General features: G+C 34.6%; 2 protein-coding genes across 3 annotated transcripts; one reads left to right on the plus strand and one right to left on the minus strand.

Annotated features, from left to right (window-relative positions):
• The first annotated feature begins 3094 nt into the window (after positions 1-3094).
• On the plus strand, positions 3095-9845 carry LOC106302081 (phosphate transporter PHO1). 2 transcript variants are annotated; one of them, XM_013738595.1, is made up of 15 exons: positions 3095-3454; positions 5427-5516; positions 5851-6076; positions 6664-7021; positions 7121-7169; positions 7295-7366; positions 7476-7605; positions 7777-7897; positions 8022-8271; positions 8353-8457; positions 8545-8589; positions 8690-8842; positions 8926-9204; positions 9300-9436; positions 9522-9845. In XM_013738595.1, exons 1-15 carry the CDS (start codon positions 3206-3208, stop codon positions 9610-9612), a joined length of 2355 nt encoding a protein of 784 aa, XP_013594049.1. In that variant the 5' UTR covers positions 3095-3205; the 3' UTR covers positions 9613-9845. The 2 variants fall into 2 exon arrangements, with proteins under 2 accessions (XP_013594049.1, XP_013594050.1); XM_013738596.1 differs by having other exon boundaries at positions 6673-7021.
• Positions 9846-10130: 285 nt separating this feature from the next.
• On the minus strand, positions 10131-13730 carry LOC106306805 (long-chain-alcohol oxidase FAO3). The gene is made up of 3 exons (XM_013743559.1): positions 13442-13730; positions 12902-13174; positions 10131-12047 (listed from the first exon to the last, which is right to left on the minus strand). Exons 1-3 carry the CDS (start codon positions 13646-13648, stop codon positions 10296-10298), a joined length of 2232 nt encoding a protein of 743 aa, XP_013599013.1. The 5' UTR covers positions 13649-13730; the 3' UTR covers positions 10131-10295.
• Between the last annotated feature and the right edge of the window lie 1254 nt (positions 13731-14984).

The following is a 14984-nucleotide window of genomic DNA, read 5'->3' on the forward strand; positions in this document are numbered from 1 at the left end:
GAAACCATCTTCACCAATTGAGAACAATCCGTAGCAAACGTAACCTGGACCTGTCTTAAATTCTTCATACATTTCATTGCCCAAATCAAAGCCTCTATCTCCGAATGAAGGGGAGAGAGGCATGCCCGTACATTCCTTGCCCCCAGTAGACTATCAAATCCTGGTAAAGTACTATACCAGCCTTGCCCTGACATTAATTCCTTATCCTTCCATGAGTCATCAATAAAACACCATCGACCTGATGTCTCTAAAGGAGGAATGGTTTGTACCGAGAGCCCCCTCCTTGGCTCATTTCCCACCCGTGCTTCTGCCCAGAGTGATGATTCCACTTCAGCTAATTTAAGAGTGTCCCGCGGATCAATATCCAAATTACTATAAACTTTGTTATTTCGGGCTTTCCAAATATACCATAAAATCCATGCAAACTGATGGTCATCCATTTTCGGTTGCACTCTCCAAAAAAGATGATCCATATTAACAAATAAAGAGCTGATAGGAAAGATATTATGCGCTGAAGGGATCTTGGATAGTGCCCACACTTGACGTGCAGGAGGACATTCAAAAAATACATGATTTATTGATTCTTCCGGATCTCCACAACGAGCACAACATATATCTCCTCTTATCCCTCGTGCCTTTAAATTTTTCATTACTGATATACATCCTGATACCATTTGCCACAAGAAATGCCTTATCTAGATTACCTAAATAACATAGATTACCTAAATGCAGCTTCAATGACATTGGAATCCCCTATATATTAATTGAGGATCTTTTAAAAAATTATAACCTGAATTTTGTAAAAATTAAAAAAAAACTCATCATATGTGTCACTTGTGTATGCCTTCTAAATCCTATTTCAAAGAATTCTAGAGCACCTTATATAAACTATAGTCTAAAAATTATACTCTCTAGCAAAATAATATTTCGCAGACTATAGTTGGTCGCATATATCAAATCTTTATTGTTTTGCAGATTTTCCTTAAATAAAACCTACAGAATTACCTAATTTGATTAAAAGATATATATAGCAATTAATGATTTTAAACAATAAAGATTTGATAACAATTTGTATACTTTTTATCATTTTTTTTATTTCTTTATTATTAAAATAAATTACATAATTACATTAATCATATAATAAAAATCTAGATTCTTTTTGTATATGTTGTATTTTGAATTTTTCAAAACGAGTATAAATTACTAAAACTGTTAAAAGTCTCACATAAACTTTTATGATCAAGGTTTAAATTTTTTTCTATATTAAGATACAATGATTATAAGACCATATGAAGAAATAATTTTATTTTTATAGGTTTTTATGTTATATATATATATTTTTTTTATATCTTTTAAATTAAATTGTACATCGTATGGAAGTGTATACTTATATTTTGATATTTTCATTGAACATATATTGAAAAGGTAATATTTTAATTTTGAAATCTTCATTGTTTTTTAAATGATTATAAATTATTGAAATTATTCCACATTAAAAAAAATCGTTGGTGTAAACTTTTGTTACACAAATATGTAAATAATCATTAAATCATATGAGTAGAAACTTCATTTAATAAATATCCATATTAAAAGTGTACTATATATATATATATATATATATGTTAACATCATTTAAATTTAGTTATATATCATATACAATAGATAAGGTTGATTGTTTTGATTTATTTACCCTAAAATGTTTGCGAATAAACAAGAGTAATAGTTTGATTTATATGCACACGCCAATTTATTACATAATACTAACTGATTTCTTAGTTATTTAATATATATACTTATTATTTTATTATTTCATAATATGCAGAAAAACATAAAAAAAATAATAAATATAAAATGTTTATTCGGCAAAAGGTGCAGATTTTAACCTAAGTATATATCTCTTTAATTATTTTAAATCATAAATATTTTCTAAATCTCATATCAAAACAAACAAACGAAATGAGAATAAACTTCAAAATTAATATTTATATCGAATAATAACCAAAATGAAAAAAAAAAAAAAAATATTGAAGATAGATAGGATTGGCACGTAAACGTAAACTTCTCATAACCATAATTATTTTTTAAATTACTAAATCATGATATAATACCAAGCTGACATAGTTTCATTGTAATCAAATAAACCCAAGATTTTTCGACCTAAACGTTAGGTTCTTATGCGGTAAGTGATTTTTTGGCCTAATATTTTTTAAAAAATGGGATCAGCTCATCAGTAAACAAATTATGTAATTAACAAAAAGTTAAAAAAAAAATTTGTTTAAAGACCAAAATATTAATTCAATCAAGAATATAAATTTTTTCTGTATAATATTTTTTAAATAATTTTTATATAAATTTATTTTGCGCCTTGCGCAGGTCTTATCCTAGTATTTATATATTTGAATAGAAATGAAATTTTGTTCAGTCAAAACTATAAACTAATCTTGAAACATTTATAATTGTTATGTAAGGTTGGTAGTGCTAATCGTTTGGTACTCGATTAACAAAACAACACTATTGGAACACAGCCGCTAGGTTAATGTGTTACAATTCATATAAAAAGCTACTTGTTACACGTAATATTACATTATGGATCATATTATAGAGGGAGAGATTCATATGTCTAATGTATTTAAATATTATTTTCGAGAAGAATGTGTGCAAGATAAATTTAAGTATGATCATGTTCGAATGCAATAGAAGTGTGTATTTGTGTGTGGGGTTAGTGACGAGCTGCACTACTCACACCTTTATAATTCCTTAATACTATTGAGTGTTGAGTGCGTTATATTCAAATCTATATATACAAGTGAGTGTAATTAAGCTCGCAATAAGGGCCAAGCAATTTAATTAAAAAAATATTTACATTTCCATTTTTCCCCTTTACATTATTTTAATCTCTTTAACAAATCGCATAAAAAGTTAAATCGGCTCGTAGCTGCAAACCATGTGTGTGAAAAAGATACATCTCCATTAGGTAAATTAGTGCCAAAACCAAAAAGAGAAAACTCAATTCATTTTCTCTACACGTCTATATCTCTCTTTCCCTCTATATATACAAACAATCATCTTTCCCTCTTAATGCCTCTCTTACACATTAAACCACTCTCTCTCTTTCTTTCTTTCTCCTTCTTCACGTTTTGATTTCTTCCGAGTCACAAGATTAACATATCTTTAATCAAAAGGGAAGTCATTATATGCAAAGAGGATGGTGAAGTTCTCCAAGGAGTTAGAAGCTCAACTCATACCGGAGTGGAAAGAGGCCTTTGTTAATTATTGTCTACTAAAAAAACAAATCAAGAAAATCAAAATCTCTCGTAAACCAAAACCGGCTTCTCTTTACCCCATTGCTCATCATCCTTATTGTGGTCTATATCTGTTCCAGCCGGTTCGCAACTTGGCAAGGACCTTCTCGGATAAACTGTTTTCCTCCTCAGAAACACCAGAGATTCTTGAGGTAATTAATTATTTTTAATCAATGCTCTACTTTAATTCTCTTGAGAAAAACATGCTTGATCCTCCTGTCTGTTGGAATGATTAATTATACTATTAAGTAATCGGAATCATGTATAAATGCACATTACTGAGAAGATTATTATACTTTATTGAAACGGTATGACTTGGATTTTGTGGGAATAGATAATAGATTAGTTGTGTTTACTTTACTCATATCTTTAGCTTAGAAAATCTGGAATACGATTATTGAGAGAACGTAAACGTATTGATTTATATTATTTAAGCATCATTTTTTGTCTTATGATTGTATGGAGTTTGTGTGTGCATACGTCTTTGTATTTTCCATTCCTATTCTTTTCTCGTCTTTGTTTACGCATCAGAATTACCGGTTGGTTCTGCTTTGTCTACAGACTGCGCATTAAAAAAAATCTGATTTTCACTTCTTATTTTTTAAGAATTGCTTTTGACATTTTTTAAAGGGCAAATCTCCAAAATAGCACATTTCTAAGTTTATATCACAAAAATAGCACTCAAAAACTAAAATGACCAAAATAGCATTATATCTTTTGAAAATTTTAATTTTTTTATTTTCTAAAATTTGAAATCGTATCCCAAAACCTCATTTCTCAACTCTAAACCCTAAACCCTAAACTCTAAACCCTAAACCCTAAACCCTAAATTCTAAACCCCACCCTTTAACTCTAAACCCTAAATTTGTGACTTTTGATAAAATATTAAGTGCTATTTTTGTGACTTTTGACCTTGAGTGCTAGTCTGGGAACAAAAACTTGATTTAGTGCTATTTTTATCTTTTTCTCTTTTTTAAAGTTCTTCAGTGAGATATGTAAATAGTACATATTTGATATGATTGAGTAAAAAATCAATATGTTAAGTCGTGTAGCGCAAATCGGGAAATCTTTCTAAAGTTTTGTGTGTGTACTAATACGTAAAATTTACATATATTTGTTTGTCTTATTAGGAAAACTATCATTAAACACATGATTGAGACCATATATCGTTTCAATTGTTTCCTAAACTTAGAAAAACGGGTTATAAATTAACTAACTCTTAAATTTTCGATGCATATATTTTTGCGGAAAATAATTGCGTATTAGACTTTGTTACTCTACGGGTGTGATTAGCTATTGATGTAGTTGCTCTCCACCGCCACAATTGTATTCACATCTCTAAATCTACACCAATCTTGATTTATATTTTTTTTAAAGCTCGCAGCCTTTTTTTTAGTCCACAACACTTCTTTAAATTTATGGAGGTGATTGGTAGTTGTTGTAGTTGATGTCCACAGCCCTATTTATTTCTACAGCACCAAATTCAGAGAAATCAAGCTTTAAATTTTTTTTTGAAACCACAGCTCTTGAAATAACCTACAGCTGTATAAGTGCTCTGCAGAGCCAAATATCCAAAGCAATTTCTTAGTGTTTTCCATAAAATTCTACAGCAATAAAATTTAAAGCCACAGCAAAAAAAGCAAAAAATCTACAGATTTTTTTCTACAGCAAAAATTTTAAAGCTACACCATTTACCAATTGCTCTGTAGAGACAAATTTCTACGGCCCAAATTTAAAGACTTTTGAAAGTTAAAAATCTAGAACCAAAACCAAAAAAGTCACGGCAATATTTCTACAGCCAAAAAATGAAATCACAGCTCTTACCAATCCCGTATCTTAGAACTTGTGACCGCTAATTCTAAAGCAAGATGGGTTTTTCTTCATAGTCTCGCGAAACAAGGAAGCGAAAAACGGTTGTGAAGATTGTGATATCTCACGAAACCATCGTGACGAAAAAATATATAAAGACATAACAAACTCACAAGTCACCACCCTCATAAAACATTCAATTCAATGCAATGACACGTATAAGAAAAAAAAATATACAAATATGATATTTACATGGTTAGTTGGGTTAAACTACATGAAACTTAATAGTATTATGTTGTTTTCGCGGATTAACAGGTGAGGAGAAGAAAAAGCTCAGAAAATGGGGATGATGTCGAGGAAATTTACCAAACTGAGCTTGTTCAGTTGTTTTCCGAAGAAGACGAGGTAGTAATTACATATATTTATGTTTGCAAAAAAAAAATACATATATATAGTTGTTCGTATTAATATTAAGGATTCTTTTTTTTTTTTTGACAAAAGAGTAAGTATTAAGGATTCTTATTTCATACTGTACTACTTTGGAAAAGCATCACCCATAAATAAATGGCCTATATATCTCATAAATAGTGTGCTTTATTGCTAGTCTAAATTGCATAACAGCCACTTTCTGCATCCTAATGAAGATAGTCAAATTAAAACTACTTTTTAGCTTTTATTACGATTAAAATATAATTAATTATTTTATTTAAGTGTCTGACTGCTTTTTGTTATACTTCAGGTTAAATTCTTCTTCGCAAGATTGGATGAAGAGCTAAACAAAGTGAATCAGTTTCACAAGTCCAAAGAGACCGAATTTGTAGGAAGAGGAGATATTCTCAAGAAACAGTTAGACATTCTTGCAGAACTCAAACAGATCCTAAGTGATCGGAAGAAGAGAAACCTTTCTGGTTCAAATTCACATCGCTCCTTAGATTCTTCTGCGCGAAACTCTGATTTCTCTGCAGGTCAGTCTTCTTAATTTTTAACACAAGTTAGGTCAGATTGAGGGTATGTAGTTAATTACTCATGTTGACATAGACTCTTAAAGGCTGCCATTTATATTATCTGAGTTATGCTGTACCAATTAGAAACCACAAAAGTGCATGTCCTAAAGGCCGATTTACGTAGTGCGGCTAGTAAAAAGAAAACCAGGTTTATTTAATGTCCTAAACCAAAATATATATTTTCGTATGATTTTTCACACAGGATATAAATATTGGCTATTGAAATGACAACGTTTGGTATAACTTATAAATCTTGTGTGGGGAATGCAAAACTCGAAGCGGCAAAAATAATGAAAGATTTTTAATACTAGTTTTAAGCTTTTATGTCGACGCATATTCAATGGCCGACAAGAACATAGAACATGAGAACACAAATCGACTCTATACTAACAAAGAGAAAAATTGTTTGTAAGAAAATAAGAATGGACCGACAAAAGATGATCTCTGCGTGAAAAGATTGACAAATAAAAACTACTCCTCTTCTCTTTAATTAGAGCTTGTATCTTTTGTTGTTAGGTAACAAAACATGTAACGTGTTTTCTTTTTAGGGTCTCCAGGAGAATTAAGTGAGACACAAAGTGAAACATCAAGAACTGACGAAATCATAGAGGCATTGGAGAGGAACGGTGTGAATTTCATAAACTCTGCAACGAGGACCAAAACAAAAGGAGGCAAACCCAAAATGTCTCTCCGTGTCGACATTCCAGACGCCGTGGCCGGAGCTGACGGTGGCGGTGCAAGATCCATCGCAACGGCCACATCGGTTCTCTGGGAGGAGCTTGTTAACAACCCGAGAAGCGGCGGAGGGGATTTCATCACCCGGAAGAAGATTCAATGCGCAGAGAAGATGATACGTAAAGCCTTTGTTGAGCTCTACAGAGGTCTTGGCTTGTTGAAGACTTACAGGTATATTCATTACCAATTCAATATCTTACCATTTTAGTGTATTTTATGTCGTGATCATGTAATTTCTAATTCTTGCTTTGATATATTATATTTTCGCAGTTCATTGAACATGATAGCTTTTACAAAAATATTGAAGAAATTCGACAAGGTAAAAGCATATATTTATAGACAAGTTTTACTCGTTAGTTGACTAGTTACGATGATCAACTAAAATTGTTTGAATAAAAAGAAGATTTAGTGCTTAATAATGAACATTAGTTTATGGACCAACAGGTTTCTGGTCAGCAAGCATCATCAAGTTATCTTAAAGTCGTAAAGAGATCGCAATTTACCAGCTCTGATAAGGTATTGTATATGAGCGAAATAAAAGGACTATACATATTTTAATGTCATAGTAAACCACTTTATAAAACGACTAAACATAATTGGTGGTTTTGATTAAAATAAACATAAGGTGGTAAGACTCATGGACGAAGTGGAGTCCATATTCACAAAGCACTTCGCAAACAGTGACAGGAAAAAGGCCATGAAATTCTTGAGACCCCACCAGCAGAAAGATTCTCACATGGTCACTTTCTTTGTTGGTACTATTCTGAATTTTCTTTTTGAACATAATTTTACTATTCTGAATTTTCTCTTTGTTTTTACCCCTTTTATTATTTATGTTTTATATATAATGTTCCAACATGAATAAACCCAAAAAAACATTCCACCATGAATTGTGTAACAAAGTGAAACTGTGTTCTTTGTTGCAGGATTATTCACAGGTTGCTTTGTCTCACTGTTTAGTATTTACATAATACTAGCCCATCTTTCTGGAATATTCACGTCTGGTGCTCAAGTTTCATATATGGAGACTGTTTATCCTGTTTTCAGGTATTTTATTTATACTTTTATATGGTTAATTAAAGAACACCTGATGTATCTACTAAATAACTCAATAATTAGAAAATTGTGTTACTATTTTGATAATTTGATATTTTATTTTTTTGTAACGCAGTGTTTTTGCGTTGCTGAGTCTGCACATGTTCATGTACGGATGCAATCTGTTTATGTGGAAGAGCACGAGGATAAACTACACGTTTATATTCGAGTTCTCACCAACCACAGCGTTGCGTTACCGAGATGCGTTTCTCATGGGAACAACGTTTATGACCGCAGTCGTGGGTGCTATGGTCATCCATCTCATCCTCCGTGCCGCCGGTTTCTCGGCCAACCAAGTCGATACAATTCCTGGCGTCCTCCTCCTGGTAAAATCAATTAGTTACGTTACTTAATTATCATATAAACATGTTTCAACCCCAATCGCTAATTTTTTGGGTGTATGACAGATATTCATTTGTGTGTTGATATGCCCCTTCGACGCATTTTATCGGCCAACAAGATTCTGCTTCATTCGAATATTACGGAACATCGTTTGCTCACCTTTCTACAAGGTATATAACTGGAGATGTCTTGGTTACTTCCACCACAAGAAATCCACAGGAACTTGATTTTTAAAAATGGGTTTTTGTACGAAACAGGTTTTGATGGTTGACTTTTTCATGGCTGATCAACTTACTAGCCAGGTAATCAACTGATTCAACTTCAATTAGTGGGGATTAAACAGAAATGAGTTGATAATTTACCCACTAATCGTGTTCTCTGACTTATTTATGTTCAATTCAGATTCCTTTGCTGAGACATTTAGAGTCAACTGCGTGTTACTTCATGGCTCAAAGCTTTCGAACACACGAATACAACACCTGCAAAAACGGAAGAATCTACAGAGAACTTGCTTATTTAATCTCTTTCTCACCTTACTTCTGGCGTGCCATGCAAGTAAGCTCACTTAGGTTTTTCGTTCTTTTAAATCAAAGCCCTTCCAAACTTTTCAGTTCACAGTATTGACATATAATTTACAGTGCATAAGGAGATGGTGGGACGAATCAAACACTGACCACTTAGTCAACATGGGGAAATACGTTTCAGCAATGGTTGCAGCCGGAGTCCGCATAACCTATGCAAGAGAAAGCACCAACTTGTGGTTAATCGCCGTGCTTGTAAGCTCGGTGGTGGCCACGCTTTACCAGTTATACTGGGACTTTGTCAAGGATTGGGGTCTTTTAAACCCTAAATCCAAAAATCCATGGCTAAGGGACGATCTTGTTCTCAAGAACAAGAACTTCTACTATTTCTCCATTGTAAGTCAAATTACATAATATTTAAACGTCTTTCACAAGTTAAGATATTGTACTAAATGGTGATAAGCGATGTTTATTTTTGGTATTTTGTTCAGGCGGTGAATTTGGTATTGCGAGTTGCTTGGATCGAAACAATAGTAAGATTCAGGGTCAATCATGTCCAGTCTCATTTGTTAGATTTCTTATTGGCATCCCTCGAAGTCATTCGCCGAGGCCATTGGAACTTTTACAGGTAAAAACTTCACCTAGGTTTTGAACATTTGTCTGTTAAACTTGATTTTAAATGTTATTAACAATAAAATGTGTTTACCTTACAGAGTGGAGAATGAGCATTTGAACAATGTAGGCCACTTTAGGGCAGTGAAGACCGTACCGTTGCCGTTCCGTGACATGGACTCAGACGATTAAACAAAGATAATACATTGGAGGGTCTAGTCATGAACCATGGTTCCAGGATATACAGGAAAGCATTTCGGCTTTTGCATTGAATGTAACCATATTGGAGAAATCTTTTGGGGGAACTCCGGAAATGCGTAACCATTTTATCCTTAAAGAACTGGGGACTAATGGATTCTTGATTGTTGGTAGAACTTTCCTAAGTGTAAAATGAACAAAGATAATTTAACTTCCCACTTCATATATCGATTTTCTGTTTTTAAGTTCAATTTTTCTTTTCAAATAAAGAATGATGCTTCTATTTGCTCAAGAAACTCAACTTTAAATCTTGCTTTAGGCGAAAGTTTAACCACTAACCAAAAAGAAAATGTCACTACATAACACTTTATCACCCAATCTATTGTTTGTTTATTGGGAAATTTGCTAAAATACAACAAAAAAACAGCTAAAAAGGGAGAAATTCATGTTTTAATGTCACTTTTAAAAAATCAGTAGATTAGACTCAATACTTAGCTTATAGCCTTGACCAATAAAAAAAAAATTCACCACAAGTACCAAACAATAATTGTTGGTTATACATTAATTTCACTATTAAGTGTGTAATATTAACTTACCACTATAAGAAAATAATAGTAGACTTGCATGAATATTTTAATGCAGGTATGATACACTAGTAAACTGAGACCACACTTCCTTCAATGAGATAAGCCTCTGGTGGTCATGGACTTTACAATTCTTGTAGAGATACAATAAGCAGTAGACATAATAGTAATCATAGGATTAACACCAACAGCACTGGGCAACACACTTCCATCGCACACAAACAGCCTCTCAGCTTCCCAACTCTCTCCATTCAAATCTAACGCACCTTCTTTCTCATCTTCACCTATTCTGCAGCTTCCCATCTGATGAGCTGAGCTATACACACCCCATTTCTCCGTCATCGCCTTTGGCCCTTCCTCTGCACTCACCGAGTCCAAAAACTCCTCTATCGACTTCTCATCAACGCCTTTGCATACCAGTTTCTGCCCGTCGCTTCTGTGAGTTCCCACTTCCTCTGCTCCAGCTGCAATAAGTATCCTCAACGACTGTCTAAGCCCTGCTCTGAGATTCTCTTTATCGGTTTTATCCACAACGTAGCTTATCCTGCCTTCGGTTTTCACCTCTCCTGACCCGCGATCTCTAACAATCGTTATGAGATTCGCGGTTCTTGAGTATCTTGACATTCTCTTCTTCATGTCGACCCCTGAGGTCCAAGGACATAGCACCGAGAATGAGGCTGGTCCTAGCGCTGGCGTCTCTATGATGGCTCTAACTTCTGAATCTTCTGACAACACTTTGCTCATTGATGTTATGATCCCGCCTTCGTAGGATTTCCCCTTGAAACTAGAAGATTCCTTGTCCGGAAAGAAACCCCACGCCATTAGGACAGGATGTAAGTGAAGGTTCTTACCGATATGTCTGTTTCTCAACCCGCTAGAGATCATCAACGGAGGTGTTAGAAGAGAACCAGCCGCGGAAACCGTCACTTTAGCTTCGATCTTGATCTTCTTGGCTATGTTTCCGTTTAAGGATTTAGCCAACACGCCCAAGCATTTCATCTTCTTGCCTCCTCTGTTCTTATTACCGTTATTTTCTAGTATGAACCTCTCCGCTTTACATCCAGTTAAAACCACAGCTCCGTGACTCACAGCGTCGACAAGCCACGTCCTGTCGCTTCCTTTCTTCTCTCCCTGTCTGCATCCATACCCGCAAGACCCGCAGTAATGCTTCTCCGAGGAGTTACGTGCGACGTTTTGGACATTGATACCGAGATTCTCGCAGCCTTTTCTCAGAACCTGGTTCTGAAAGCCCTCTTTTTCACAAGTCTCCGTGACACCCATCCTCTTCCACATTAAGTCCATAGCCGAAACGTATTCTTTGGTGCCAAAGAGAGGTATCTTGTGATCTTCAGACCATTCTTGAAGAACTGACTTCGGCGTTTTGATACACGCAGACCAGTTCACAGCAGATCCACCTCCTACAGTTGCACCAGCCAAGATCATGAGACATCCATCGATGCTTGGGAGGATCCCTCCGTTCTCATATAGTTTTTCCATGCCATGACCTTCGAAAGGAGGATAGTCTGACTCTGTACAGTAGCTTCCTTTCTCCATGACAACCACTTTCAGACCGGCTTTTGCTAGCACAGAAGCTGCTACGCCTCCTCCTGAACCGGATCCGACCACCACAGCGTCGCATTTGATCCTGATGGCATCGTGGTCTGTGTCTGATTCTAGGCCCTTTTGAGTAAGTGACTCGAGAAGAGTTTGTTCTGTTTCTTTCATGGTCTCCACCACCCCTTTCTCGAGAGGTCTTTCTTTTTGAGTTTCAGAAGGTTTGTTCTCATCGAGGTTTACCCGATAACCTATAGCTTCCCATGCAGGGTTCTCGCCATTTGAACTAACCTACACAAAAGCAACGGCAAGTTCAGTAAATCTTGAAGATTTTTATATAAGCAGCCAGGGCCCGGATCTGAGAATTTGGGGGCTTGAAACATTTCTTAAGAACTCTAAAAAATTTGGGAGCCAGAGTCAATGTTTGGAGGTTTAAACCTATGCAAAAAACCTCTAGAAATTTTGGGGGCCGAGGCCAATGTTTCATTCGGCTGCTGTCCCCAGATCCGGCCATGTAAGTAGCTATAGCAATACAGTAAAATTATATGGAAATATAAAGATTTTTAATAAAGTTTTCCTGATATTTAGGTTCTTTTGTTTGATGTATAGTAACCAAAGTGAAGATAATCTGTATATATCAGTTTGGTGAGGATTAGTTTCTAGGTTTTTTGGATTATGTGTATATAGACAATGTGTAAAAGTAAAAGATAAGCTCATAGCCTCATATATATCCGTTTGGTTAGGTTTAGGTAGAATGTTTTCAGATTTTTTGGAACTTCTTGTTTATCTTGATGGGACTTCAGATTGGTTAAATCCAAATTGAACACAAGTGACCAGGTCCGTCCTGAATTTGAAGGACCATAACCATTTTAAGGTAAATTTAAATAATTTTTTTTTTTCACTTTAGAATTTAGAATCATAATACATGTGTATATTATTAGCTTTTAAAATTTAGAAGCCAAAGCTAATGTTTCATCAGAATGTTTCAGTCTCCACTATCCCTTAGACCGGCTCCGAACACAAGTATCAACTTTAATGTAGACGAAGGCAGCTCTAATAGGAGTATATTTTAGCTTTTAAATACAAGTGATCTTTGTGACTCAGACAAATCATGTAGTGAAAAAAACAGAGGATATGAGACATACCCGAGAGAAGAAACAGAAGAGGAAGGCAACTTTAATGTAGACGAAGGCAGCTCTAATAGGAGTCAAGAACCAGTTTCTGAATTGTTTCTGAAGTACTCTTTCCCTCTTCTCCAACGAGAGTTCGCTGAATTTCTCGACAAAAGGCCAGCTCGAGACCAAACACTCTGTTCCACAAATGAGTAACGTCCCAAGCCGAGTAGCAAGCAGGAACAAGACTAGTCTCGCTGCAAGGTAAGCTTCCATCGTCCCTCGTTTAATGATCAAGTCAATGGTCTGCATCCAACAACCAAAGCCTTCGACTTTTACACAAAATACTTTGACTTCTCTATAAATGAAACCAAACGAAAACGAAGCTGAATCTTCCTTGTTTACTGTTTGTTTAAAAATATGGAAAATATTTTTATAACGCAATAATATTATCTAAATAATATACATATATTTCTCATTATATGTTAAAATGCGATTGAATTAGCCTACGTTTTAGTATTAAAAACCAAAACTTTGACCATTTTGATCAATAAACAGAGAAAGTGCATGTACCTGGCGAGCGACGGGAGTCTGAGACCCGCAAGTTGTGTAAAATGACCGGAGAGCCTCTTTGTTCGGGTGGTGATCATCTTCGCCGAGAAGTTCTTCAGGATGCGGCACTGGAGGCAAAACGGCTTCGCAGAAGCTGGCTAGAGACTCCATCTCTGCCGCCGTGATTTCTCGTTGGCCAAAGTTTCTAGCGTCTGTGTGGTTACCCATCACCTTCTAATTCCCTTAAATTGTGTAAAATCTGTGAGAAGATACTTGAGTTTCTAAGAGGAAGAAGCTCCACATATATATATATATATATATATATAGATGTAGATACAGCTGTCTGCAAAAGTAAGAAACAAACAATGCAAAATTGCAAGATAACCCCCGATTTTTTTCAAATGCAAATAATGCGAAACTGAGAATAAAAAATAAATATTTTTCACGATTATTTATTTGTCCTATTGTAAATAGTATATTTATTTTCCTAGCACGACAATTTGTCGTATTGATTATTTCGATCATTATTCCTGTTTTACAAAACTGGGCCAGATTTTAATTTTTGGAATATGATGATGCATATCTACCAATGTTTTTATTCATGTTGTAGTTGTATGCCAAATTATATAGGTATCATATAGTTTTAGTTATCTTTCTTTAGTGTTCTAGGGACAATTAGAAAATAATTAAAAGCTAAAGAATGGACTATTGTTTTATTAAATTAGGAATTACAAGATTTTGGATTTAAGATTTAGTTTTAAACATTGAAGTTTAGATTTTATGATTATTCTAAATTTCAAATTAATAATTTAACTTATATAATGCAAGATATATATGGCTTAATTAGTGTTGGATCAATTCACTGATTTTAAAAATACAGACTATTTTGTTAATGTTGCTGTAAACACATAAAAGGCCTATTTGTTTAAGATTTCTGGTGTTTTGTTTACAAAACTAAATTTTGCTATTTGAGAAAAGGAGCTACATTTTGTTATCTAAAGTTTAAGATGATGGATATATTTTAAATTGTCCCTTTTTTTTTAAACACATTTTTATTTTAAATTGTCCCTACAGTCACTTATTACGACTGCAAAATACATCGACTAGGATGCAGCTACGTAACTATGGAGGACCGAGGATGTGGCAAAGGTCATTTTTCGAGGAAGTGACATGTGAAAACAACGGGAGCAGTTCTAGGATGGGTGACCTCCCGGGAAGTCCTCGTGTTGCACCTCTTTAAAAAAAAAAATTCGATTCCCGGCCACTGCGAAATTTAACATTCGGGCCGCAGCGACACAGATTAGTCCCTTGGACCTGGGAAACCTTTGGGAAAACTGTGTATAATTCAAAAAAGAAAACAACGGGAAACTGAAAAAAAAGGTAAATAAATGACCAAAAAGGTTGATAAACGCACGTTAGAGGAAGAAAACCCAGAAGAAGAAGAAAATGGTTAGTGATGTTCTCTCGGAGCCACGAAGATAGTTCACGTGAGACACTCTCTAAACAACAATTTGAGACTTTGTGGCCAAAATTTCTAACTCGTGAGTTAATGTTACAACCATAA

Source organism: Brassica oleracea, chromosome C7 (assembly GCF_000695525.1).
Source record: "Brassica oleracea var. oleracea cultivar TO1000 chromosome C7, BOL, whole genome shotgun sequence".
Lineage (NCBI taxonomy): Eukaryota > Viridiplantae > Streptophyta > Magnoliopsida > Brassicales > Brassicaceae > Brassica > Brassica oleracea.